General features: G+C 31.2%; 1 protein-coding gene across 1 annotated transcript; it reads left to right on the forward strand.

Annotated features, from left to right (window-relative positions):
• On the forward strand, positions 1–26477 carry LOC143067704 (glycerol kinase 5-like). Its single transcript, XM_076241174.1, has 17 exons — positions 1–101; positions 2244–2552; positions 3856–3949; positions 7976–8051; positions 9132–9225; positions 12738–12827; positions 15571–15612; positions 16113–16250; positions 16665–16738; positions 17469–17529; positions 20033–20159; positions 20462–20566; positions 21972–22022; positions 22691–22734; positions 23214–23377; positions 23678–23814; positions 24699–26477. Exons 1-17 carry the CDS (start codon positions 42–44, stop codon positions 24848–24850), a joined length of 1818 nt encoding a protein of 605 aa, XP_076097289.1. The 5' UTR covers positions 1–41; the 3' UTR covers positions 24851–26477.

The following is a 26477-nucleotide window of genomic DNA, read 5'->3' on the forward strand; positions in this document are numbered from 1 at the left end:
TATTATTAATAAGTTTCAATCATTTAAGAATACCTGGAATAATGTCTTTAAGAAAAACAATTTCAGCAAAATTGAGGAAAAGAGTAAACCCAATTTTCCTTGTAAGTATACTGTTAGACATAGAACAATTTGATAGCTCAAAAGTGGCGGATCCAGGGGGTTCCGGGGGGGTTGGAACCCCCCTTTTTTTGGCCAATCAATGCATTTGAATGGGGACATATAGTTGGAACCCCCTTTTGTCCTGGGTTGGTACCCCCCCCCCCCCCCCCCCCCTTTTTTTAAATGACTGGATCCGCCCCTGCTCAACATACCATAGGTATAGGTACATACTTGTTGAAGACTGTATTCTGGCTTTTTGTCATTTGTTTGATGTTTCATTGACATACATGGTATGACATTTTATTTTTCTTGCTCATTTCATTATAATGTTTTTTTTTAATATTTTTTCATTTTTCCAGGATGTTATTATTATTACTTATAAAAAGATGCATAAGTTTACTTTCATATTAAATGTATTATGTCTGACACGGCTATAAGGACATTTATTTAAAGTTTTATGGATTTAAATTTGTATCTTCATGATAAGAGAAATGTTTCCTCCAAGCAAATCTTATCGTAAATGGAAGATTTTAAAGGTATGTTGAAAAATTGAAACCCAACTATATTTATATATTTAGAACATATAGTGACAGTCTGTTTTATTTTAATTATTTCTTTAAAACCAATTCAAATGTAAAATTTTGATATGATTGAGGAAACATTAGTTTATTTATAAAGATCTTAACCATATTGACTCCACTCATGCAGTCTTACAGAAAGATAAATAATTTGTTACAACATTGTTGGATTCCCTATCATGCCCATGGATCATATATACATGAATGTATCTCAAATCTCACATGAATGTATCTCAAATCTCACATGAATGTATCTCAAATCTCACAAAGGTTGCAAGATATAACATCAATGGTTTCTGGAGACATCACAGGATTACAAACACACAATAGAAGTATTTTGGATTCATGTAGTAACTGTTGATAATACATGTATTGAAATAATTATTATACAAGACTTATTTAAACCTGAAATGATGAACTCTTAGTCTATAAAGCAAAAAAAAAGATTGTCTTTTAATAGATAATTGAACTTCCATCTCTTTGTTTTGTAGATTTATCCAGAAACCTGATTTTTATCCTGGACTTATTGTTATTTTCACTTTCACTTAAGAATTGTTCGCCTCTACTTTGTTTACATTAAGGAAGGATTAAGATAGAATATGAAAAAAGTTTCCTTATAAAAATAGTATTTGTGGTCAAAATAGATTATTATTTCTAACAATATTTTATATTGTTCAATGTAGTGATACATGTTCAATTCCAACTTTATTTGCGTGGATACATTTTTCTAGGCCTAAGCCTCAATCTCAATTTCAGAGGTTTTCAGATGGTCTTCAGAGAAAATCCATTGAAGGGTTTTTTGAAAAATATATCCATCAAACCTAAAAAGATATTATCAATGAATTATGTTATTATTTCTGTATTCATCAATACATGTATAATCAATGATGGATGGATGGATTGACGTATTCATTATAAAAGGCATATATATCAGAACTATCTTTGTACTAACACAAGACTGGTGCACTTTTCTTTTAGACATATAGACTGATGTTATTTTCACATCTGACAGATTTTATTTGGTAGATTTATAATTGATTTAAAGGGCAAAAATAGGCATGTCACCCTACCTAGAAGCATTATTCTGACTTAGATATGACAAATTTTTGCTCTTACACCTAAACAGGGCTTGCTTAGCAGACAGGCAGCAAATGACAATTTTCAGGTCTTTGGTTTCACCTGGCAGGTGATTGAATCCACGACCTCCAGCACTTTATTCAAGCATGCTTCCACAAGACCAATTATATATACTTCCTTCTATATACATGCAGCCATAACAACAACAATCAAAATTTTATTTTGCCAGATATTTTTTTTTCTGTGAAATTTCTCAAACCAAGTGTACAACCTTTTTTATGATTTTTCATAATTTATCATAAAGATTTAATAAATTAGCCATTTAAAAACCTCCAGCTTCAAAATATCTAGTTTATGAGCATATTTTTCAGTTGCAAAACAGAAAAGGAAATTTCAATGGTAGATGTTGTAATTGAAACAAGTTTCAATAAACAAATAGAAATTTATCCATGGTGTATCACTGTTATCTTTTTTTTTTTTTTTTTTCAGAAAATTTTACCAATGGAGTCAGCAAAAGATATCTCTACAGGGAAAGGTCATGAAGATAGTCAAAAATCAAGTGAAAGTTTTGGAATAAAAGATGATGAAAAGGTTCATGATGATGATGAAAACTATGTGGATGTGTCGAAAGACTCTTTCCTACAGGATAGAACTTCTCCTGGTGCAAATTCAGATAATGTAAAACGGGAAAAAACAATTGAAAATCCTTATATTATCTCCCTTGACATAGGAACAACTAGCTTAAGAAGCCACATATATGATAAAAATGGATTTATAAGAGGCTCTAGTAGTAAAAGAGTAAGTTACTAGAGATTAACAGGCTAGTTGTCATGATGCTTATGTGGAGTCATGAAGCTCTGACTTGATAGTCAAACTTCAATCTGATTCTCAACTTGACAGTCTTTTTATAGTATTTTACATCCAAACACCCCAAACCCTAGCTTGCTTTTAATATATTTAATGCAAACTGATTTGATTATAGCTGTTATCATATGTACTTCTGAGCATCATGGAGTAAGTATTTTGTGATGACTCATTGTGGTGTTTTACATTATTACATAGATATTTAATATAAACGAAACAGTCAAGTGGTCCGAGACCACAATTATTTCGTAGTGCATTTCTTGTAGAACAGAAATAAAAATAAAAAAAAAATCCCACCTGCGCTTTCTCAAAGAAACTTTTACAGTGTGTTGTACTACTTTTGGGACAAATTATATCAAAATAATAGAAAACTTCATCGGCTCTTACTCAAAATATGGACAATTTTATGTTTAGGGCGTCTTGAAATCTTTTGACAGCTTCCGAAGTGCTATTTTTTAACCTTTTTCCGCTGGACCAAATCACTACTTTCCTTTGAAATTCTGGACCCAAATTTTTTTACAGTGTAATTTCACCCCCTACTTGCAATTTGAGGCATTAAACATGGAGAAATAAATTTGGAAGGGGTATAAAAATTAATGGCAAGTAACCCACTGTCAACACTAGGGAGTAGGGACTATATTTGTGAACAACGAAATTCAAGTGACGACAATTGTGGTCTCGGACCAAATACTATGTCAATAACATGGTTCATGACTTGGGAGAGGTAGAAAAAATTGTTCAGAAGTATTATCTAGTCTTTTTTGTTGTTTTAATTACTACATTTTTGTAAAACAAGCAAGACATTGGCGCACTGTGTTTGGTGGTCAGCAGTGGCTGATTCAACAATGTAAAAGTTTGTGATGAGGTCAGTTTAATGGGAACCCACTAGCGGTAGATAAATGACATTTGGAATGTGGTTGGTTTTTTTTGGGAGTCCCTCCATGAAACTTTTGCATAGTTTAAAGGTTAAAGTTTGTGATTAGGCAAGTGTAAGATGAACCAACTAATGTTTAGTCAATGAAAATTGGTATGTTTATTAATATTAAATTGCAAATCTTATTACTATGGAAATTATATTGTCCCATCCCTCTTTATGGTGATCTATCAAATCATTTTTTATTTACATTGAACATTTTGCATAATTTTCATTTTAAAGATTACTGTTTTTAATCATATAAATTCCACATTTATATTTACTATCAAAATTAAATCATGGCAAATGTTTGTAACTTTTCAGATTGAATTACTACATCCAAAACCTGGTTGGTCAGAAATGGTTCCTGACGTTTTATATAAACAAGTTGTTTCATGTATAACAGAGTCAATGAAAGGTAATTAATTGAATAGATTAGTTTTGTGTCAAGTAGGTCACATGGTTTTACAGAACACGTTCAGATCATTGTTCAAAAAAGTGTATGTGGACTAGTGTAACCTTGTATAATATCTCGTACAATATATGCACATATTTTATGTTCAGAAAATTAAAACAATTGAAGTTACCGACGCTGTTGCTGATTATGTATGCTTCAAAGCTTTTTTATTGTAACTTCATAGAAATAATGATCAAAGACACTTCATATAAATAATGATCAAAGATATTAAATATTTATCCCAATGATTGATTTAGATTAGCATCAATGTTATATATGTATTTAAATGTGATTTTATAGTTCAGTTTTATAATCAATGAAAATTTGAAAAAATTTGATAAGGAACAAGTGTAGACTTCAAAAAGTTTTCAACAGATAATCCAGATTATTAGTAAGTAAACTCATCATAGATACCAGGATTAAATTTTATATTTACGCCAGAGGCGCTTTTCGTCAACAAAAGACTCATCAGTGATGCTCGAATGAGTTAGGAAGGCCAAATAAAGTACCAAGTTGAAGAGCATTGAGGACCAAAATTCCTAAAAGTTTTGCTAAATACAGCTAAGGTAATCTATTCCTCTGGTAGAAAATCCTTAGTATTTCAAAAATTTTAGTAAGTTTTCTAAGCATAGATAAATCAGCTTATTTCTGGAACCAATAAATTTACTAAAAAAATGGATGAATGTTGGTAGAAATGAAAGATTAAAGTAAACAAGTAAGTGAAAATGAGCACCAGTCACCATATTTTGCAATGTCCCACAAATTATTGTAAAACAACATATGATTATTTTCAAGTATCTTCATTTCTGATGGTTTCAAATTTTTCCCATTTTTATACGACCGCAAAAATTGAAAATTTTTTGTCGTATATTGGTATGATGTTGGCGTTGTCTTCTGCGTCGTCGTCGTCGTCGTCCAAATACTTTTAGTTTTCGCACTCTAACTTTAGTAAAAGTGAAAAGAAATCTATGAAATTTTAACACAAGGTTTATGACCACAAAAGAAAGGTTGGGATTGATTTTGGGAGTTTTGGTCCCAACATTTTAGGAATTAGGGGCCAAAAAGGGCCCAAATAAGCATTTTCTTGGTTTTCGCACTATAACTTTAGTTTAAGCGAATAGAAATCTCTGAAATTTTGACACACGGTTTATGACCACAAAAGAAAGGTTGGGATTGATTTTGGGAGTTTTTGTTCCAACAGTTTAGGAATTAGGGGCCAAAAAAGGTCCCAAATATGCATTATTCTTGGTTTTCGCACAATAACTTTAGTATAAGTAAATAGAAATCTATGAAATTTAAACACAAGGTTTATGACAATAAAAAGAAGGTTTGGTTTGATTTTTGGAGTTTTGGTCCCAACAGTTTAGGAATAAGGGGCCCAAAGGGTCCAAAATTGAACTTTGTTTGATTTCATCAATAATTGAATTATTGGGGTTCTTTGATATGCCGAATCTAACTGTGTATGTAGATTCTTAATTTTTGGTCACGTTTTCAAATTGGTCTACATTAAGGTCCAAAGGGTCCAAAATTAAACTTAGTTTGATTTTAACAAAAATTGAATCCTTAGGGTTCTTTGATATGCTGAATCTAAAAATGTACTTAGATTTTTATACGACCGCAAAAATTGAAAATTTGTTGGTCGTATATTGGTATGATGTTGGCGTCGTCGTCGTCGTAGTCCGAATACTTTTAGTTTTTGCACTCGAACTTTAGTAAAAGTGAATAGAAATCTATGAAATTTTAACACAAGATTTATGACCACAAAAGGAAGGTTTGGGATTGATTTTGGGAGTTTTGGTCCCAATATTTTAGGAATTAGGGGCCAAAAAGGGCCCAAATAAGCATTTTCTTGGTTTTCGCACTATAACTTTAGTTTAAGTAAATAGAAATCTATGAAATTTTGACACAAGGTTTATGACCACAAAAGGAAGGTTGGGATTGATTTTGCGATGTTTGGTTTCAACAGTTTAGGAATTAGGGGCCAAAAAAGGGCCCAAATAAGCATTATTTTTGGTTTTCGCACAATATCTTTAGTATAAGTAAATAGAAATCAATGAAATGTAAACACAAGGTTTATGACCACAAAAGGAAGGTTGGGATTGATTTTGGGAGTTTTGGTCCCAACAGTTTAGGAATTAGGGGCCAAAAAGGGGCCCAAATAAGCATTATTCTTGGTTTTCGCACCATAACTTTAGTATAAGTAAATAGAAATCTATGAAATTTAAACACAAGGTTTATGACCATAAAAGGAAGGTTGGGTTTGATTTTGGGAGTTTTGGTCCTAACAGTTTAGGAATAAGGGACCCAAAGGGTCCAAAATTGAACTTTGTTTGATTTCATCAAAAATTGAATAATTCGGGTTCTTTGATATGCCGAATCTAACTGTGTATGTAGATTCTTAAGTTTTGGTCCTGTTTTCAAATTGGTCTACATTAAGGTCCAAAGGGTCCAAAATTAAACTTAGTTTGATTTTAACAAAAATTGAATCCTTGGGGTTCTTTGATATGCGAATATAAAAATGTACTTAGATTTTTGATTATTGGTCCAGTTTTCAAGTTGGTCCAAATCGGGGTCCAAAATTAAAACTTTGTTTGATTTCATCAAAAATTGAATAATTGGGGTTCTTTGATATGCCAAATCTTACTGTGTATGTAGATTCTTAATTTTTGGTCCCGTTTTCAAATTGGTCTACATTAAAGTCCAAAGGGTCCAAAATTAAACTAAGTTTGATTTTAACAAAAAATGAATTCTTGGGCTTTTTTGATATGCTGAATCTAAACATGTACTTAGATTTTTGATTATGGACCCAGTTTTCAAGTTGGTTCAAATCAGGATCCAAAATTATTATATTAAGTATTGTGCAATAGCAAGAAATTTTCAATTGCACAGTATTCAGCAATAGCAAGAAATCTTCAATTGCACAGTATTGTGCAATAGCAAGAAATTTTCAATTGCACAGTATTGCGCAATAGCAAGAAATCTTCAATTGCACAGTATTGTGCAATAGCAAATATTTTCAATTGCACAGTATTGCGCAATAGCAAGAAATATCTAATTGCACAATATTGTGCAATAGTAAGAAATTTTCAATTGGAGTTATCTTTCTTTGTTCAGAATAGTAGTTGAATCAACTTAAATCATTGTTTTATACAATATACAATGTATACATTTGTATTCACTTTTACTACCAACCAATCTTTACCATTCAGTGATAACAAGCACTTTATTTTACATTTTAATATTTTATGATGTATTTAAAAGAGTAGTTATTGTTGCAAACTCCATTAGAAATTTGAATTGATATCAGTTTTGGAAAAAGGGAAAGGGGGATGTGAAAAAAAAATGGGGGGGGTGGGTTAAATTTTTCTCATTTCAGATTTCATAAATAAAAAGAAAATTTCTTCAAACATTTTTTGAGAGGATTAATATTCAACAGCATAGTGAATTGCTCAAAGGCAAAAAAAAAATTTAAGTTCATTAGACCACATTCATTCTGTGTCAGAAACCTATGCTGTGTCAACTATTTAATCTTAGATTTAAATAAGTTTGAAGAAGAAATCTTTAATTGATTTGTAAAATCTTGACATTTGTTTTGTGTAAAAAACCCATATAATGTCAAAGTTTTGATCACAATCCAAATTCAGAGCTGTATCACACTTGAATGTTTTGTCCATACTTGCCCCAACTGTTCAGGGTTCGACCTCTGCGGTCGTATAAAGCTGCGCCATGTGGAGCACCTGGTTTTTAGCAGTTGTCAGTTATCATTAACTGTATTATTTAAATGACTGAACATTAAGATACATTTGGCCTGGTGTAACAGTATTTATCATTTCATGTTAACAAGTTGAGTGTTACTTAAATGAATAAATTAATTTCTTTAATGTATAAATAAAAGCATTTTAACCCTTTAACCAACTTAGTCAGTTAGATACCACTTTGCAAGTTGTTATTCTTTTTATTAATTCCCCATAATTTTATTTGTTTCAGCTGCCAGTATTAAAGTTAACCAAGTTACATGTATGGGAATCACAACACAACGAAATACATTTATTACATGGGACAGGTAGAAATCATTACTTTCTTATGTTATACCCCACAATATGGTCATAGAGATATTGATATATGGCTTTGAATAAAATGAGGTGAATTTAATAGATCAATGAGACAGCAACACAACAATAAAACAATGAGATATATACAGGGCAACATACCTAAGTGTTGTAAACAACAGACAAGTGTCTGTTAAATGAGACAAAGTGTCTTGTCCATAACATCTGATTGTGACAATAAAGGCAATAACAGACATCTGTAGCTCACAAATATTTAGAATTTCAAGCAAGTAGAGTATGTAACATGTACATAGAAGATTTGTTAATCAAAAAGTATCTTTGAAATGAAAGCTTTTTTAATACATAACTAAAAGCATCTTTTTTTTATGTGAATCTGAATGGTGAAACTTTCATTTTATAGAATTAAATACAATTGACCTTAAACTATTTAGGAATAAGGAATAAAACCCATATGTGTTTGTCCAGTATTAACCACTGTCAAAATTCACAGTTTTCGAACGGCTCATCTTCATTCTGTTTTTTTTTTATGATGCCTTGTACCCTTTTGTCACTTATTTTGATGATCATAATTTTATATTTACTAACCCATCCTGCACTTTTTCACACTCTGGAGGGCACTAAATTATGTTGATGATATTTAGAGTCTGTGTCGAGTATAAATTTTTCCAAAAACCTTGTTCCGATCAAGGCATACAAACATTTCTTTTTTATATAATTGCTTACAAATAAATAGTTGATTATTTAGGGGAAATACTACTGATATTTATACGGGGAAAATTCACTAAGGCTTGTTTATGCCTTTGATTTTATCTTTCGTATCATGTAGAAATAGTTATATTAACACATCCCTCAAACTAACCTATAACTAGAATTTTTTATTATGACAATAGTAATATAACAGAACTTGTGCTTTATATTATGGAAACGGTAAAGTTTAAAAAATTATTGTACATTATCATTTGTTAAAACCAAGCATGATAACATAAATTTTGAATTGACTGAGTGTTTTGCTGTAAATAATTTATACATTTTTTTATTAGAACTTGTTATAGTTAAGGCTCTTTGTTTTGTAGGGAAACAGGAGAATATTTCCACAATTTTTTAACATGGCAAGATCTACGGGCAAGGGATACAGTAAAAAATTGGAATAGATCATACAAGATGAAGGTAACTATATCATTCAAATTGGACAATAGATGATAATTTTAAAGAAAACATGCATATGACATTTAAGGTCAATGTCAGAAAAACATCATCTTTTTTATATGAGGATTAAAAATGGTTTGCTTAGCCCTTTAACAGCTGTTTATAAAGAAGTTGATATTTTTTACTAAAATCGACCTGACTTTGCTTTTATACTGCAGTTAAATTGGATTTAATTCTCGACATGAAAATGGGCACACATGAATTATACTGAATTTTCATCCCTTATAAACCACAAATAGTGATAAAAAAAGACATGACATGAAATCTGTATTGAACTAAATAGAAAAAATAATGTTGCCTATAATTTTAGAAGGCATATGAAGACAAATTTCAAGTATACAATATTTCAAAGATGAACAAAACTTCTTATTTCAACTATATATATATATATACATCTGATCACAATAATTATAGAGGAATAACTATTACTGATGCTTTGGGGAAGTTTTTTAATAAAATTCTTGACACCTGTCTTTGCAAATTTTTAGATAAATATCAGATCATTAAAGATAGCCAAATTGGTTTCACAAGAGAAGTAAGACCATCTGACCATCTGTTCATACTTAAGACCATTATTGATAAGTACTGTCATACTAAAGAAGGTAGAGTGTTTGCCTGTTTTGTTGATTTCCAGAAGGCCTTTGACACTGTCATTCACCCAGGTATAAAACTCAAGTTATTAAACATTGGACTGGGTACAAATTTTTATAATATAATTAAGAGTATGTATGCCCAGAGTAAATCGTGTATTCCATGAAAGAACAGAGTTACAGACCTTTTCCAACTAAGGTGGGAGTGAAACAGGGAGATAATTTGAGTCCAAATTTGTTTAAAATTTTCATAAATGATCTCCCTGATTATTTAGAAAAGTCACCTGATCCAGTCTTGTTTAACTCAAAGCCAGTTCATTGCGCATTATATGCTGACGATATTGTCATTTTTTCTTCCTCGGAAAAAGGGCTTCAGTGTAAACTTGATCAATTAAATAATTATTGTAAAGATTGGTGTTGGAAAATTAATCTAAACAAAACTAAGGTGATGCTATTCAACAAAGCAGGCAGGCATATAAAACCTAATTTTTATTTTAATGACATGTTGATAGATTGTGTTCAACATAGTAAATATTTAAGTATAACATTTAGTGCATCGAGATCTTTTTCCTTTGCTCAGAAGGAATTGTACAATAAGGCATTAAAAGCATACTACAAGCTACGAAAGGACTTCTTGTCACTAAATCCAAATATTAAAAACAGCTTCCACGTATTTGATCATACAATTAAACCTTTTCTTTTGTATAGTTCGGAAATTTGGGGCTTTTTTAATCCCTTCAAAAAAAAAAAAATTCTCAGACTTCTACAGTTGATCAAGCCTATCCTAAACTTCCTTCAGAAAGATTACATATGAAATTTTGTAAATTTTTACTAAAGTACTAGGTGTGGGGAAAAGAGCAACAAGCCTTGCCACTCTTTCAGAACTTGGGAGATTTCCTTTACATTTGTTATCACCAAATCTATAATCAGATACTGGCACCGGCTTGAAAATTTGGGTTCTTCCTTTCCCTTACTAAAAGATGCATATGTAGAGTCAAAGCTATTATTTGAATCAAAAATTCCCTCTTGGTATGGATCTTTAAACTATTTAAAAAAAAAAATTAATGGAGTTGACAGTCTAGCCTTTGCAAGCAACTTAAGATTCAAAATTTTAGTTAAAAAGATTTTGTATCAGCACTATGAAATACAGTGGAGAAACCAAATGCACAATTGTGCTAATGAGAAGCTTTGTAGCTATTGCACTTTTAAGACTCATTTTGGTCTTGAAAGATATCTTATTTTATTACAATCACCTGAGCAGAGGAGAAATTTCACTTGATTACATATTTCTTCTCACAGACTAAGAATTAAACAAGGTCCCTATCAGGGTACTCTCCAACAAGACAGAATACATCTCAGGTGCACCTCAAATGAAGTTGATGATGAAAAACATTTTTATTCTCGTGTACATCATCTCAAGATAAGAGAAATTGTTTAAATTCCACTATCAACTCACTATGCCCAAACTTTACGCATTTGATTCCTAGCCAAAAACTGATATGGCTTCTTAATGTAGAGAATCTTGATATCTTGATATCTGTCTGTGAGTTAGTTGATGAAGACAAAATATAACTTGAAAAATAAATATTTAAATCAGGCTTTCGGCACTAGGCACGAGGTTTGCATGGTGAAGTACAGGACACAACGTATAAGTTCTATTCTTTTTTAAGTTTTGACCAATTGCTCACATACTTGGCCAATCTATGAGTATCATATTAAGAAAAAAGTAGTTTTTGTCGAGCCTGCAACTTTTGTTGCAGAAAGCTCGACATAGGGATAGTGATCCGGCGGCGGCGACGGCTACGGCGGCAGCAGCGGTGTTAGCTCACTTCTTACAAGCTTTATATTTTAGAAGGTGGAAGACCTGGATGCTTCATACTTTGTATATAGATGCTTCATGTTACAAAGTTTCCGTCAGTCACATGTCCAATAACCTTGACCTCATTTTCATGGTTCAGTGACTACTTGAAAAAAAAGTTCAAATTTTTTGTAATGTTGAATTCTCTCTTCTTATAAGTAATAGGATAACTATATTTGATATGTGCGTACCTTGCAAGGTCCTCATGTCTGTCAGACAGTTTTCACTTGACCTCGACCTTATTTCATGGATCAGTGAACAAGGTTAAGTTTTGGTGGTCAAGCCCATATCTCGGATACTATAAGCAATAGGGCTAGCATATTCAGTCTATGGAAGGACTGTAAGGTGTACATGTCCAACTGGCAGGTATCATCTGACCTTGACCTCATTTTCATGGTTCAGTGGTTATAGTTAAATTTTTGTGTTTTGATCTGTTTTTCTCATATTATATTCAATAGGTCTACTATATTTGTTGTATTGAATGATTGTAAGCTATACATGTCTAGCGGGCAGATGTCATGTGACCTTGACCTCATTTTCATGGTTCAGTGGTCAAAGTTCAGTTTTGAGTTTTGGTCTTTTTATCTAATACTATATGACCTCATTTTCACGGTTCATTGCACAGTATTAAGTTTTTGTGTTTTTGGTCTATTTTTCTTAAACTATCAGTAATGGGTCAACTATATATGTTGTATAGAAGCATTGTTAGCTGTACTTGTCTGCCTGGTATGGTTCATCTGACCTTGACCTCATTTTCAAGATTTATTGGTCTTTGTTTAGTTATCTTGGTTAATGTTATGTTTATGTGACAGTTGTAATAAAGCTTAGCTTTATACTTAGGACTATCAACGTAATATCAATGATTAGTATAGAAGGCGAGACATTTCAGCGTGTGCACTCTTGTGATTAAAATGTGCATTTTTTTGTGATGTAGGATATTACCTTTTAATGATATATATATTCACATGATTCATTTAATCTTTCTACATATAAGAGACAACTAATTAATTTTAGTCTGGTTTCAGTTTCTAAATAGTGGGTCATCAATACTTCACACATTTACAAGACAGAAAAGATTCCTAGCTGCCAGTGTTTTAAAATTTATGTCTCCACAGGTATGTTTTAATTATAGATAATTACATTGACCTTTGCAATACAGAAGAAGTAATGGTGGTCAGTGTTAAAAACAATAGAAATTAGACTTCAAGGGATACAGCTTTTGAGAAATTTTGATGAGTCACAATATACTGTATACATGTACTTAGTGTTTGACCATTTTATGAGGAATGTAGTCAATGTTGTTTGTTTTAGACATGTATAATTGTATCGGTAACATATGGCAAAACTGAAACTAAAATATCTAATAGAGAATTTGATTTTGACTTTACCATCACTTGCTTCTCTTTTCCAGATAATGGTCTTCCTCTATCTGCATCCTATGATTGTAAGATTTTACAACTTGTATATGATTTGCTCCTATATGTTTTTTGTGCAACTGACTTGAAAAAGCAAGGTCTCTTATTTGCCCTGGCTCTGTCAGTTTATTTTCAGCTTTTATGTACCTTATATGTATTATCTTTTTTATACGACCGCAAAAATTTTAATTTTTCGTCGTATATTGCTATCACATTGGCGTCGTCTGCGTCATCGTCGTCCGAATACATTTAGTTTTCGCACTCTAACTTTAGTAAAAGTGAATAGAAATCTATGAAATTTTAACACAAGGTTTATGACCACAAAAGGAAGGTTGGGATTGATTTCAGGAGTTTTGATCCCAACATTTTAGGAATTAGGGGCCAAAAAGGGCCCAAATAAGCATTTTCTTGGTTTTCGCACAATAACTTAAGTTTAAGTAAATAGAAATCTATGAAATTTTGACACAAGGTTTATGACCACAAAAGGAAGGTTGGGATTGATTTTGGGAGTTTTGGTTCAAACAGTTTAGGAATTAGGGGCCAAAAAAGGGCCCAAATAAGCATTATTCTTGGTTTTCGCACAATAACTTAAGTTTAAGTAAATAGAAATCAATGAAATTTAAACACAAGGTTTATGACCACAACAGGAAGGTTGGTATTGATTTTGGGAGTTGAGGTCCTAACAGTTTAGGAATTGGGGGCCAAAAAGGGGCCCAAGTAAGCATTATTCTTGGTTTTCGCACCATAACTTTAGTTTAAGTAAATAGAAATCTATGAAATTTAAACACAAGGTTTATGACCACTAAAGGAAGGTTGGGTTTGATTTTGGGAGTTTTGGTCCTAACAGTTTAGGAATTAGGGGCCAAAAAGGGGCCCAAATAAGCATTATTCTTGGTTTTCGCACCATAACTTTAGTATAAGTAAATAGAAATCTATGAAATTAAAACACAAGGTTTATAACCATAAAAAGAAGGTTGGCTTTGATTTTGGGAGTTTTGATCCCAACAGTTTAGGAATAAGGGGTCCAAAGAGTCCCAAATTGAACTTTGTTTGATTTCATCAAAAATTGAATAATTGGGGTTCTTTGATATGCCGAATCTAACTGTGTATGTAGATTCTTAATTTTTGGTCCCGTTTTCAAATTGGTCTACATTAAGGTCCAAAGGGTCCAAAATTAAACTTAGTTTGATTTTGACAAAAATTGAATCCTTGGGGTTCTTTGATATGCTGAATCTAAAAATGTACTTAGATTTTTGATTATTGGCCCAGTTTTCAAGTTGGTCCAAATCGGGTCCAAATTAAACTTTGTTTGATTTCATCAAAAATTGAATAATTGGGGTTCTTTGATATGCCAAATCTTACTGTGTATGTAGATTCTTAATTTTTAGTCCCGTTTTCAAATTGGTCTACATTAAAGTCCAAAGGGTCCAGAATTAAACTAAGTTTGATTTTAACAAAAATTGAATTCTTGAGCTTTTTTGATATGCTGAATTTAGATTTTTGATTATGGGCCCAGTTTTCAAGTTGGTTCAAATCAGGATCCAAAATTATTATATTAAGTATTGTGCAATAGCAAGAAATTTTCAATTGCACAGTGTTCAGCAATAGCAAGAAATTTTCAATTGCACAGTATTCAGCAATAGCAAGAAATCTTCAATTGCACAGTATTGTGCAATAGCAAGAAATTTTCAATTGCACAGTATTGCGCAATAGCAAGAAATCTTCAATTGCACAGTATTGTGCAATAGCAAATATTTTCAATTGCACAGTATTGCGCAATAGCAAGAAATATCTAATTGCACAATATTGCGCAATAGCAAGAAATTTTCACTTGATTGGAGTTATCTTTCTTTGTCCAGAATAGTAGTTGAATCAACTTAAATCATTGTTTTATACAATATACAATGTATATTCACTTTTACTACCAACTGATAAATTAAAACAATCTTTACCATTCAGTGATAACAAGCACCTTTTGTTACATTTTAATATTTTATGATGTATTTAAATGAGTAGTTATTGTTGCAAACTCCATTAGAAATTTGAATTGAGATCAGTTTTGGAAAAAGGGAAAGGGGGATGTGAAAAAAAAAAATGGGGGGGGGGGTTTAATTTTTCTCATTTCAGATTTCATAAATAAAAAGAAAATTTCTTCAAACATTTTTTTGAGAGGATTAATATTCAACAGCATAGTGAATTGCTCAAAGGCAAAAAAAAAAAAATTAAGTTCATTAGACCACATTCATTCTGTGTCAGAAACCTATGCTGTGTCAACTATTTAATCACAATCCAAATTTAGAGCTGAATCCAGCTTGAATGTTGTGTCCATACTTGCCCCAACCGTTCAGGGTTCAACCTCTGCGGTCGTATAAAGCTGCGCCCTGCGGAGCATCTGGTTGTATATTGTTTTATTATCATTATAATAAAATTTTCTTTATTTTAGGTAACCATGCGATTGTTATGGTGTTTAGAACATGTCGAAAAGGTAAAACATATTTTATACTGAATAACGAGAAAATTTTGCTTATTTTAATGGATCTTAAAAAATGGCAGGCAATTGAAAATCTTTAGGAGGTACTGTACTTAGAAATTTCAGTTATTTAGAAAAATGTCTTTTGAACACTTTATACCTTATGTTTCAGGATTGATTTTAATGAAATTTCTATCTTTCATGCCTATTGTTATATTAAGATATATTTTAAAACTGGAAATCATATTTTCATAGATTTGTACATTGCCTGTGTTATGGAGATTTGATTTTTTTTATTATATCTCCTTTTTCAGCTTTAAGATAAAGAAATTAAATGTATTAACTCTGTGCTTTTTAATTGTGTGGTTTTATTGCTCTCTTTTACATCTTATGTGATTGTCACTTATATGTACACCATGGATGGGGACATTGAAATTCAGGCATATTCATTTTTTTTTTAAATGGACAAACTTGTCCTTGAAGATGACCTTCTTATAACTTTTAGAATGTTTTAGTTAAAGGCTAGAGTGGTTGATAATCAAGTGATGTTTGGCTGTATAGAAACATGGTTGTTATGGAAACTTACTGGGGGCAAAGTTCATGCTACAGACTATTCTTGTGCCAGTGGAACAGGTCTGTTTGATCCTTTCCAAGTAAGTGATATGGTCATTTGAACAATTAAAAAAAAAAGATAAGTACTTGTTTGATATGAAACTTTTCTGTGCATTATTAAATTTATCCTTGCCCAAATAATTGTTGTGTTACATTCTGTTTCAAATTCTAAGTAGACAAACATGTGATAATAACTTTTAAATGTTATTTGAAGTAACAAATATATGGTGTGAATCTGTCAAATGCATTAAAATACATCAAAAGTTTGTTGAAGTCTGTTATAGGTGCAAAAAGATGTGACATATATATTCTGAATTGTACCTGTGGAATACAGTATTTGTTTGTATCATGCTGTATGAACCTCTGCATGGAAAGGTATTAGTAATGAGCATGCCAATTTAACTGGATTAGGATTGATTTTATGAGATATATTCAGTAGGATTGTTATTTTACAGGTAGAATGGAGTACAATAGTGTGTAATCTACTGAACATTCCTATGTCTATATTCCCAGCAGTAAAAGATACAAGGCAGGTTTATTTCTTTACAAGTGTATGTTGTAGTTTATCAGACCATGCAATTCTAACAATGAAGTGAAATAATGAACTCTTAATAGGTATAAAACAAATATTCCTTACACATTACCAAACGTGTCACTGGTATCAATTAGGTTATTCCTAAATATTTTACTTCTTTAAAAATAGAAATTGAGTCCACAGACATTTAGCTGCTCAAAGGTGGCAACTTCTATTAGAATGAGTAACTAGCAAAATTGTTCAACAAAATATGAATTTTATATGTTTTAACCTGATCCCCCAGGAAAAAATAATTATTGATTTGGTAATGTAAGTTGGGATGGTGGGGATGCAATCATACCACATCTTCTTTTTTATATGCAGTTGTGTCTATGCTTTTACTCATGAACCCGTTAACCAAAGCTTTTCAAATTTTAATATGTTGTTGCTGATGACAAAATGGAGGTTTAGTTCAATATTTTCACTGTCACCCTTTAGGAGTTAAGGTCCTTGTGATATTGAAAACATGCCAGGACACAAATAAATGTCAAAAATCTGGGTAGCTGTTGCTCTGACAGCCTGTTATTTCTTTATAAAACAGCTGGTTTAAGGGTAGAAGGTAATAAAGAAATGTCTATATCAAAATGATGGTGTTCTGTTTCAACATTGTCTTTTTCTTTTCATCAAAACGAATTTCTTGATAAAATAGCTTTAAATAAAAAATAATTTTAATTTCCCTTTTTAGTGGTTTTTTTGGTGATACAGATCCATGTATATTTGGTGAATCTATTCCAATTACTTCTATGGTAAGTTTAATGAAGTTTTGAACTAAATTCTTGATAGGCATTTGTCAACAAGCCAAGTTTTTATGTATGTAGGAGACAGCAGGAAGAAAGTGTTAAAAGTCTCAATTGATGTGATTACCAAGAGCCTGTAATTCCTATAAGGATTTCCTTGATTTTTGTTACAATAAAGCTACTGGAACATGGGTTCTTAATTGTAAAGTTGTTGAATTCATCTCTGTTAAGTATGATTTGGCTGTAAGAATCACATTTGTATGATGTCATATTTTGAAATGACTTAAATGTGCCAAAGCATTAATGGACTTTCTCAGAATTTTATTTTATTTTGATTTTGTAAATTTCTCTAAGCTCTAAACATTTTTGTTAATTATTTTTGTTATAAATTTGCATAGCGTTTGCATTTAGGTGCCGATACATGTGGATTTACGTTTGAGGTATATTGTAACATACATTATGATCTATATCTCTGAGTCTTTGCTCAGTGTTGATTTATCGAGAATTTTATCACAGTGTTGTTTACAAAGCAAAAAAAGCATGTCATATTAGAATTAAAGGTACTAGAACACACCCGCGAAATCGCGGGGAAAGAGAGTGTATGTAAACTGTAAAAAAAAATATAACTGGAGAATTTCAGGAGAGGTATCAAAAGTTACGGGTATTTGGGGACAGGACAATTGTTTTTTAATCCTTCCACCTTTTCCCCCAAAATTCCCACTATTTGATTTTCTATTTATTTCAATATGAACATAGTTACGTTTAGTATATTATGAACATTCATTACTATAAATAAAGTGTCTTTGCTTTTTACTTTCAATTCTCAGTTTACTAATTAATTCACAGCGGTCATTGATATATTATTGAGACCCTCTCTATTTAATATACTTAGTGACCCGATGAATTTTTGTAAAAGATTTTATGACTGGAAAATTTCAGAAAAGGTATCAAAAGTCATAGGTACATTGGGACATGACAATTGTTTTTCTATCCCGTCTCCTCTATTTTTCCCACCAAAATTCCCATTTGGTTTGTTTTCTATTAATTTTAATAATGTAAGCGTTTATCTGTATATTATGAACATTCATTAGCCTCACCAGACACAATTACGAACGATTTTTGAACTGTGATTAATATTTTTTTATGAAGACTACTGTTCTTGAATTGTTTATACCATAGAATTTAAGATGTATGAAGGCTTTCCATTTTGCATCATATCCCATATAAATTTTTATTCACGTTAGGATACTTTAGTAAGATTTGCATGACCTCGTTTTACGGGTCAAGAGAGCCACATATGGATGCAATTCCGAACAGCACTATATTCATATATCTTGCAGAAGAAATCAATGACAACAGTCTAGATTGATAAAGCATACATTAATCTTTATCTCAAACACATTTTCATAGGAAAATAAGATGCACAAGTTTGTTTTTTACTTCAATTACTTCAGCAGTGGTTGCAGACGAAATGTCGGTCATGTGTAAAGGAAAGATTTCTGATTTTTTTTTTTTTTTGTGTAAGTTCCTCCTTTAAAGGATCACTAAATTCAAATTTATCCATTTCGGTGGTGTACTTATCTTATCTATGATTTTTTTTTTATATAGGTTAACATTTCTTTCGGAGTTTTCTGGACTTTTCAATAAAATTAACATATTTTCTTTTGACCATAAATAGGATCACAAGAGTCTAAAAAACGTCAATTGTGGGGTTATTTGGGCAATATAAAAGGCATCACGCATATGAACAGAATCAGGAGATATTTTTCTTTCTATATATTTACAAAAGAAGGCAATATGCACTTACCTTTATGGTTTTTTTTATATAACTTGCAGGCCAGATTGCCGTTTTTATATTTTCAGAATTATTTTGTCATCGTCATCAACATTCACCAAGTGCACATAAATTGTATTATCATGAAAACAAGGGAATTTTAATAGGGTTTTTATTTATAAAAATATTTATTGATAAATATAAATAAATATGATCTCAGAGGGCAAACATTGGAAATCGTTCGTAATTGTGTCCAGTCGTAATTGCGTCCTGTGTGGCTACTATACATAAAGTGTATTTGCTTTTACTATAGATCAATTCACAGTTTACTAATCTATCTACGGCGGTCATTGACATATTATATAGACCCTCTCTATTTAATAAACTCTGTGCCCGCCGTGGATAGTAAACTTGAAAATGATAGCAGAAAGCAAATACACTTTATTCATAGTATTTGTATATTCAAAGTACAGAAAAAACGCAAACTGGAAGTCTAGTTGGACTTAAAATTTCGTCCAATGACGGAAACAACATCCGGATGCATTTTTTGTCGTTTTTCTCCCAAAATAACTCAAACTGAATGATCATAAGAATGGATGACAAATGCAACTATGCATGGAACCTATAGAAAACAGAGGCATGATGATGAACTTATTGTGGAAGGAAGAGAAGCGACACACAAAATGAGGTCTTCTCGTTTAATAGTATAGATAATGCTATGGATAATTTTGTTTAAAGGTATCAGACCAAACAGGAGCCATGTTTGGTGAATGTTGTTTTAATGTTGGTGACATCAAATGCACCATGGGAACTGGAACATTTGTAGATCTGAATACAGGAAGTACTCCACACGCTTCAATAGCAGGTATGTTGTAATCTTTTTAAATACTTTAAATAAAAACTTTTTTAAAGGTGTAAGACTACTTTCCATCATCAAGGAGGATGTCACAATGTTATGTTAAATTACAGTTATACAACGTGAGTATTGACACCATGAATTCTGTGGCAAAGCTTTATTAGAGGATCATTCAGTTCACCTACTTATTATTTGATGTTATTTGGGAATTTTTTGATATGTTGAATGAACTTAATATATATTTGTCACAGTTTTCTTATATTTTGTAACTGAAAAGATGTTGATAAAAGGTAAAATTTAAAATGTTTCAGGCTTATATCCAATTATTGGCTGGAAGATAAAGAATGAATTGGTTTATGTAGCTGAAGGTTTAATTGGTGATACTGGTGCAGTCATGGAATGGTGTAAATCTCTAGGTAAGTTCACACTTAGTAATCACAGATATTGGTAAAGTCATGGAATGGTGTAAATCTCTAAGAAAATTTACACTGAGTAATAATGAATCAGGGGTGCACAGAATTTTACACCGTTGTTGAAAATTCATACACCCTGAGGCGCAGCCGAATGGGTGTATGAATTTTCAACAACGGTGTAAAATTCCGTACACCCCTGATTACACCAAGATAACGAATTTATTTCTTATGAGTTTACAAAAAAACAAAAAAACAAAATATTTTTGAAAAATTTAGAAAAAAAATATTTTTGAAAATTTTTTTTTTAGCAATTTTCTTCTTATTATTCTTTTTTAGCAATTTTCATTTTTATCTTTATTTTGGCAAAATTTTAATTTTTTTATTTTTTTGGCATAATTTCATTTTTTTTTTAAATTTTGGCAAAATTTTATTTATCCCCGGGTGAACAATGGTGGGGTGTTATTTACACCGGGGTAGTCAACCAATCAGATTGCAGTATTTTTGCTCCATAAGAAATAATCACAGATATTGGGTACAACTTGGAAAGGTGTAAATCTCTAAGTAAGCTCACACTGAGTAATCATTGATATTTGGTACAACTGGGAATGGTGTAATTCTCTAAGTAAGTTAACACTGAGTTATCACAGATATTGATAAAGTCATGGAATGGTGTAGTTTACACTTAGTAATCACAGATATTGGTAAAGTCATGGAATGGTGTAGTTTACACTTAGTAATCACAGATATTGGTAAATTCATGGAATGGTGTATAATCTCTAAGAAAGTTCATAATTAGTAATCATATAAACACTTGAATCAGCCAGTATACAATATTCTTGATTTTGCTTTTCTGAGTTTGACAAGGACAACAAACACTAGCAATAACCTTGAATAACTCCACTTCATGTTCACACATAAAGTATTAGTTAATTGAACCAGATTCATCCTCTATTAACTACCAATAAGATAAATAATTTTATTAATTTAAGCAAGTGAAACAGCAACAGGTTAAGACATTCACACTTATAGATTATTCTGCATTTAGTCTTTTATTCCAACCCTGGATTTTGATAGGCTTAGCATAGTGTGAATGGGTTACAAGTATCTGGCAATGTGTAAAGTCTTGAATCTAATACCATCATAAGTGACTGTAGAGTTTATACATTCTTCATGTGTTTTTTAATTTTGATGTGCATATGAATAATAATTAAAGATGAGACTATTGGTATATGGAATTCTTTTACCAGCAAGCACCTGCCAAGTCTCTGATTAGATAAAGTTCATTATAAATTATAACCACAACCCTATACATAAAATAATACATTAATAGCCCACCAAATTGATGTTTTTAAGAATACTGTTTAAAAATAGGTCAATATGTTAATGGATTAGTTCTATTTGTTTTCAGATTTATATGAAGATGTATCAGAGACAGACACAATAGCAGAATCAGTACAAAGTAATAATTTGATTATTTACATAAAGTTTGTTATAAATCACTTTAGTTTTGTGTGAAACAAGTAAAAAGTCTAGCTGTTGTCTTTTGTGTTAGAGTCAAACTTAAGGTTTTTCTAGACTATTTGAAACTATGTTTCAGTTATACCTCTATAGTGATCATGAAAGCTGATCTGACTTTCAAGCTATGACCAGCTATGGAAAATGATCTGTATTGTGAAAATATTTCAGAATCTTTCTTCTGGCAGCCAATTTCCCACTAGCACAGAATGAAATAGGATTTTTTTTACAAAAGACTTTAAATGCATTTTTTTGACAAAATTTAAAATGGATATGGGAAATGTGTCAAAGAGACAACAACCCAACCAAAGAACAGAAAATAGTCGAAGACGACCAATGAAAGTCCCACACCCAAACCCATGCTTCAGCTGTCAAATTTTAGCTGAACAAATGTCTCCAGCTGTTCAAAGGAGAAGAAAAAAGTGAAAAAGGTGATGGTCAATGAATTTCAACTGTGGAAACAGCTTTTTAAAAGAGAAAAAAGAGCAAACAAAATAAAACTTGAGATTGACACTTTTATAGTAATCAATATGAAACAGTAGTATCATATTATTAAAGATCTGTAGCCTGAATTAAATGCCCCTAAATATATCATTAATTTTTTTTATACAGGTAGCGATGGTGTTTACTTTGTTTCTGCATTTAGTGGTCTTCAGGTGAGTTTTTCATATCATTAAACCAATCTAAAACCTAATTGTATCACTAAAATGAATTAAATCAAATGATAACATGTGCTTACTGTTAGAAAGAATGATTATTCATTGCTGTTTTCGAAAAAAAGAAAGAACGAAAATTCACAAGTTTCTTCCTTTCCAATATACAGGAACTGTTTGACCATGATAAGGAGCTACTGTGATAAACTATCTATCACCAGCATCATTTTCAGTTGTGCAAATTGTTATTGTTCAAAGAACATGCATGTAAGGGTCATGCATAAGAAAAAATGTGCTTACCTAAAAGAATAATATTCAGATTAGATATTAAAAGAAAGCAGTCAAAAAAGGCAGATAAGGAATTTGCCTTTGTCAACATCAAAATTTTCAACTATTCAAAAATTTAAAGTTAAAATATCTGAATTCTGACTGAAGAAATGATGTATCCAAGATAAGTAAGATTATTTACTTTTAAATTGTAGGCTCCAATAAATGATGATAAAGCATCATCATTGCTGATAGGAATGAAACCATCCACAACAAAAGCTCATATAGTGCGATCAGTTCTAGAATCATTAGCTTTTAGGTTTAAAATTTTGTATGAAACAATACTTACAGAAACCAGGATACCATTATCTTATATTAGGTAAGTATAAGAAGTAACAATTCTCCATTAAAGAATGCATGTTCCAAATTTTTTTTTAACAATGGTTCTATTTGTATATTATATTAAAAAAGATTTTAAAGTTCTGTATCGAAATAATAGAACAGATGCCGTGACTGACTATATATAGGAATATAAGAACTTTAATCTACTTCTTTTTTTTAACTATACAAGTTCAGCTGCAAGGTAAATGAGTAAAATCCCAATTTATTTATGTTAATAGATATGATGCCAAACATCTGCAGAATACTTCAATAAACTAATTCACGTCTTTTTATTCAGGGCAGACGGCGGTGTCTGTAATAATAACTTTCTGATGCAGCTAATGTCTGATCTAACCCACCAACCTATAGATCGTGCCAAACAAAGAGGTGATATGACAAGTCTAGGAACAGCTTTCCTAGCAGGCTTAGCCACAGGTAAGATTTTAAATTACACTAGAGATAAACAGAGAGGTGACATGACTAGTCTGGGAACAGCTTACCTTACAGGCTTAGCTACAGGTAAAAACAATTGGGCTAATGGCATAATCAAATATTACAACAAATGAAATATCAATTCACAGAACTTTATTCCTGGCAGTGGGTGTTTTTGGAAAAATGTATTACACCATATGATGAAATGTCATCTTAGTACAGTTTTCCTAGAGGTAGAATAACACTCAAAAATATCTAAAATGCAATTATGGGTTATGTATTCCTAGATGGGTTAGCCAAAGGTCAAATAAAACACCTGGAAATATCTGAAATTTCAGTATTCCTAGAAAGATAAGCTAATTGTATATTCCAAATTAAAAACACAAGTGAGGCATATACAAAGAGGACATTGCAAGACTAATAAAAAATAAGGAGATGTGGTATTATTGCCAATGAGACAATTATCTGCCAGAGTTCAAATGAAATAGCAATCATATGCCACTGCACTGTCCAACAATGATAAAACCCCATTATGTATAGGCGACTATAAAAGGCCCTGACATGAAAATGGGGCAATTCAAACAAAAAAACTAACTTAGAACAGTTAGAGAAATATAGCATAAAAAAACTGAAAATGTGTTAAAAATGCCTTTATCATTTTATAGGCATTTTTTAACATATTTTCAGTTTGGCTAAAGTATGTTTATCTCGAATATACATGTAGTTAAAGTACCAGGTATTAAGGTCCAAGACAATTTCCTCTTTTTAGTATTTAATATGAAATTAACTTCATTTAAATTTATAACAAATATATGTTTGTAAAATATAAAACTATAGGGAATGTTTACCTAATACAATTTTTATACCTTAAGATTTGTTTATTTCAGGTGTATGGAAAAGTAAAGATGAATTATATGATATAAGACAATCTGAGAGAGTTTTTGAACCTAATGAAGAGACATGGACAAAATATAAACATACATTTAGTCAGTGGGAACGTGCAGTACAAAGGAGTAGAGAATGGTACACAGAATCATAATTATTACTGTGTGTCAATGTTTTAATTCATGTGGACCAAAATTTGAGCATTTGCAATAACTTGGTGTCCATTTTCTGTTGCTCATATAATTGTTATGGCCCACATAAGGGCATTATATGTTTCAGTCTGTGAATATAAAAAAAAAGATGTGGTATGATTGGCAATGAGACAACTGCTCACAAGAGACCAAAATGACACAGACATTAACAACTGTCCATTTGTTCATTCATCCGTCAGTCTAGTTGTTGAGCTTAAGGTTAAAGTTTTTGGTGAAGGTAGTTTTTGATGGAGTTGAAGTCTAATCAACTTGAAACTTAGTACACATGTTCCCTATGATATGACATTTCTAATTTCTGATTTTTAATGCAGAATTAGAGTTTTGACCCCAATTTCACAGTCCACTAAACATAGAAAATGATAGTGCGAATGGGGAATCCATGTTAAATGGACAAGGTCTTGTTTAAACTTGACAAAAAATGAAACAAAAATTAGAGAAAAATTATTTAAGCACCATTTGAAAAATTCAAGTCAGCTAAAAAACATTGCAACTCCATCAATAATTCTAAACTCTAGATTTATTTTGAAATGCACTGAAATTTTGTATGAAAACCATATTTACAACTGAGGTGATTCAGGTTAATTGGGTTTAAGAGTCAGATGTTTAAAAAAAGGGCAGAACTCTAAATGAGCCATACAGGTTCTAGAATTTATTGTTTCTCGATAACTAAATCATGTAATGATGCAAACATGTTGAAGGCATATTTCTACAAAGAAGGGAATTAGAATAGATAGCTAACATGTTTTAAAAGCTTATTAACAAGTTTTTATGGACTGATTTCAAATGTGTTCAGGATGACAAATAGCTACTTAATACAAAGTTGAATAATATGTAATGTACTGGACCAATATGCTTAGCCAGTTTTTAAATGAGATTTTCAGGGAACTTCACACAATATTGGCATTATGACTGTCATATATTTTCTGATTTTTGTTGAAATGTTTTTTTCTCAAGCAAAACAAAGACTTTTGCATTTGTACATACTTGAGTAGACATATTACATCTACAACTTCTCCATAACCAGTAAATGGATTTCAATAAAACAATTAACGATCCTTTAAAATCTTATTAAATTATGCACTTTCTAATTCATTTTTCCATTGAATGATATTTTTCAAGTTCATCTCTTTACAAAACATGTGTTTTGGCATTTTTGTTTTAGGGTAACCATTTATTTTATCATTAAAACCTCTGTAACAAGTACACTAAAGTTGTGAGTTTTTTTTTTGTTTTTTTTAGAATAAAATGTCATTGTGCATCCGGAATTGTCTTGCCATTTATTGACAAATGATTTATTTTATTTTTAAGAAAAGGTGTTTGTTATTTTTTTTTTTCTTTCAATTTTGTTTTGGATTTAGCATAGAAAACTTGACAATTAAGCATACACGGGCGATTGATCCTTTCCAACAATCAAACCATTGGATCGAGTTCATTGACATTTGACACAATTGAATGATGACTTTTAAACCTCAATATTGTATGCTGTCTTCCACTCCTGGCATTATTCTCTCCATTCAAGTTTGGGTGAGAAAAAATTGTGAAAAGATGGAATGTTATTTTTTCAAACAA

This window comes from Mytilus galloprovincialis, chromosome 3, assembly GCF_965363235.1.
Source record: "Mytilus galloprovincialis chromosome 3, xbMytGall1.hap1.1, whole genome shotgun sequence".
NCBI lineage: Eukaryota > Metazoa > Mollusca > Bivalvia > Mytilida > Mytilidae > Mytilus > Mytilus galloprovincialis.